Source organism: Charadrius vociferus, unplaced genomic scaffold, assembly GCF_000708025.1.
Source record: "Charadrius vociferus isolate BGI_N301 unplaced genomic scaffold, ASM70802v2 scaffold358, whole genome shotgun sequence".
NCBI classification, from domain to species: domain Eukaryota; kingdom Metazoa; phylum Chordata; class Aves; order Charadriiformes; family Charadriidae; genus Charadrius; species Charadrius vociferus.
The window spans coordinates 397,508-400,548 of NW_009649576.1; the positions used below are offsets into that span (position 1 = coordinate 397,508).

General features: G+C 63.5%; 1 protein-coding gene across 1 annotated transcript in view; it reads left to right on the forward strand.

Moving 5' to 3' along the window:
* LOC104291148 (transport and Golgi organization protein 6 homolog) overlaps window positions 1-3,041 on the forward strand; it is a 33,391-nt gene that overhangs the window by 27,093 nt on the left and 3,257 nt on the right. The window contains 1 exon segment of the mRNA XM_009890348.1: window positions 483-635. Coding sequence (XP_009888650.1) covers window positions 483-635 — 153 coding nt within the window.

Consider the following 3,041-nt stretch of genomic DNA (forward strand, 5'->3'; position numbering starts at 1 on the left):
GGCAAGCCCAGGGGGGTTTGTGGAGCCCCAGTGGGGATGAGGACGCACCAGCAGCGTGTGCCCGACGTCGGGGATCTGGGAGCAGCAACCAGACGCCGTGCCCAAGTGTCACCTGCGGTGTCTGGCTGCCCCGACTCTGGGCTGTCCCAAGGCGAGTCCTGCAGCATCCGACGGCCGGCATGCCGAGTCGATGCTCAGTCAAGGAACGTTAACCAGCAGCAATTAGTGGGCACCTGCTGCCAAATGCTAAATGATTTCTTTTTCAGCATGGCACCCAGCCAGACCCGGTGTTGGGCTGCCCCAGTGCTGCGGCTTTGCACGGAGGGGCTGCGGGATGTGCTGCGGGGGCCGGGGTGCTGCAGGGGTTCCAGCAGGTGACGGCTGCACCGAGGACACCAGGACAGTTCCTCTGCCGAGTGTGGTGGCACGTGCCATCCTCAAGCATGGCCCTGACCCGTTCTTTTCTTTCGCTCTCCCCCCAGGCATTGCCCTGCTCTCCAGTGAGTACCCGGAGCGGATCCTGCCTGTCCTGCTGGTGCGGTACGGGTGTCCAGTGCAGGGCACGGAGGACACCACAGCCACCATCACCAGGATGAAGCTGGGCGAGGTGCTGATGCGTGTCACCCGGGCACTGGGTGAGTCTGCAGCCACATCCATGGGCTCGGCAATGCTGGCCACTGCCAGCAGCCATGGCATCACTTGGCCCCTCACTGCTCTCTGCCGTGCCACCAGGTCTGGGGGACAAATCTATCAGGGACTTCTTGGTGTCCAGAGTTGAGACCGAGCTCCCACAGCCCTACCGCAGGGGGTTGGAAGCCGAAGGGCAGCTGGCTGGGGTTTGCTGGTGGGCAGAAACACGTCAGTGGATCCTGCCGGCAGCCCACCATCCCCTCGGATGGCAGTGCTGGGCTCAGAGGCTGCTGGGAAACGCCCGGACATGCAGGGCTGAGGGGTAAAAGCTGGATGAGGTCTTTCCGGCAGCCGCTGTTGGGACACGTCCTAAAACACCTCCTCTTTCTCCCCGGCAGAGGCCAGGCCAGCAAGAGCGTGTGGCCACAGCTCTCCGCAGCTGGGGGAGGTGGCATGCGGTGTTCTGGCTGCCCTGGCAGCGGTTCCTGGTCACCAGCCGGGCACTTTGTTCCCCAGGTTGGCCGTGGCAGAGGTTGCCTGGCCTGCCGGAGCTCTCCTCCAGGGCACAGCCACCTCAACAGAGTCCGCTGGCCATGGTGGCATCCCTGAGCTCTGCTGGCTGCGGGCATCCCACCGGGGCTGGGTGGTGCCGCTCTCCTGCCCTGCTGCCGGGATGGGCATGGGGCATCGTATGGGCCAGCAATCCCCTCATCTCCCCATGGAGCTCCAGCGAGCAGTGTGAGCGGCAGCAGAGCCTCTCGGTCTCTGAAGGCCCCTGGGCGACGTCCATGTGTCCAGCCTTTGCCTTGCCCGGCGCTGCAGCCGCACCACCCTGGGTTTCCCTCGGCAGCTGCCCACGGCATGGTTGTCAGCGGGACGCTGGGCACAGCCTCCGCTGCGGCTCTCCCCCCTCCCTGCGGTGTCTCTGCCGCGGGCAGCAACTCCGGCGCGTCCCGGCTCGCCTGCGTATTTATAGAACAAATCGCATGAAGTTGTTTTTGTTGCAAAGCTTCAGGATTCAAAAGTGAGGATTTATCCAGCGCTTCCAGAAACGCTTTGCTCTGTGCAGCAGTGCTGCTGCGGTTCGGAGCTCTCCTGCTGCTGCCTGAGGACTGCCGTGCCTTCCTCCCGCTCTACCCCTGTCCCTGTCCCTATCCCTGTCCTTGCCCGCCATCCCACTGGAGTGGCTTTTTTCCCATTCGGGAGGGGATTTTGCAGTGGGCACCTATCGCCCAGCAAACGGCCGGCATGGGCAGAGTGGCTGGAAGCGTGTGGCAGCCCTGTCCCAAGTGCGCGGTGCTGTTCCTCTGCTTCCAAGGGCCAAGTACCATGGGAGGGTTCATGGAGACCTTGCACTGACCCAGTCAGCTTCCACTGCAAACCCATTAAATCTGCTCCAGGTATGCCACAGCGGACCTTTTTCCTTCTCCATCAGGGAGCACATGCCTTGCTCGCTGCAGAAAGGGAAGTACTCCGTGCTCCTTCTGTGGTCATCCGGCATGAGGCCAGTGTCCCCTTGGCGTCGGAGGGGATGCCGAGACCATCCAGCACTGCTCAGACTGCTGTAATCCCAGCTCCTGATGGTGCCAGCACGGAACAGGCTGCCTTCCCCCAGAAGCGTGGCCGTCCTTGGCATCACGGTGCTGCCCGAATCTCTCCTCCCCTATGCCATGCAGGATCCACCCCTGCCCCTCCGAGTGTGCAGTTCGTTAGGAACAAGGATGGCCATGCAGGAAGAGTGAAGCTATGATGAGACGGTCCTACAGAAGGACCCGGATGCCTGCCATATTGCTTGTTCCTGCCCGGCTCTTGGCCACTGCGTGCAGTATTTCCCCTCCCTGCACACAGCCGGTGCTACCAGGCTGTCGCCGTGCCGGCGGTACAGGGGGCTGGCCAGTCTCCGGCAAGGCAGCATCCCCAACCCCCTGTGTGCAGGGTGATGGGGTCCCACCGCTGCCTACAGGGCTTATTCCGGTCCCCGCATCCTGGGGCATCCCCGGGCATCCCACTGCCTCCACTGGCTGCATGACACCAGCGTCTGAGGGGCTTATGGGGCTTGGGAGAGCTGAGAAACTGCTGAGCTGGTGGGCTGGCAACCCACCAGAGCTTCCTCCATTCCTCCATTGCCCCCAGGCAAGTGCTGCCCCGTGCTCTCCTCGGCCGGAGCAGCCCCTGCCTGGTGGGAGCTGTGCCCACGCCGTGGGACATGTGGCCACCAGCTTGGGGCACCTCTTGTGCTGGGTGATTGTGCATGCCGGTCACGGGCTCTGCGCACCGACCTCTAATTAGGCGGCTCACACATCCGCGGTGCCTGCCTGTGCTAATTGCGGGGAGGGTGAGGGGGGGGGGGCGGGCGTGTGGCTGAATTACGGGGGAATTTGGGCTTCGCACTTCGTTTGTGTGGGCGGTAT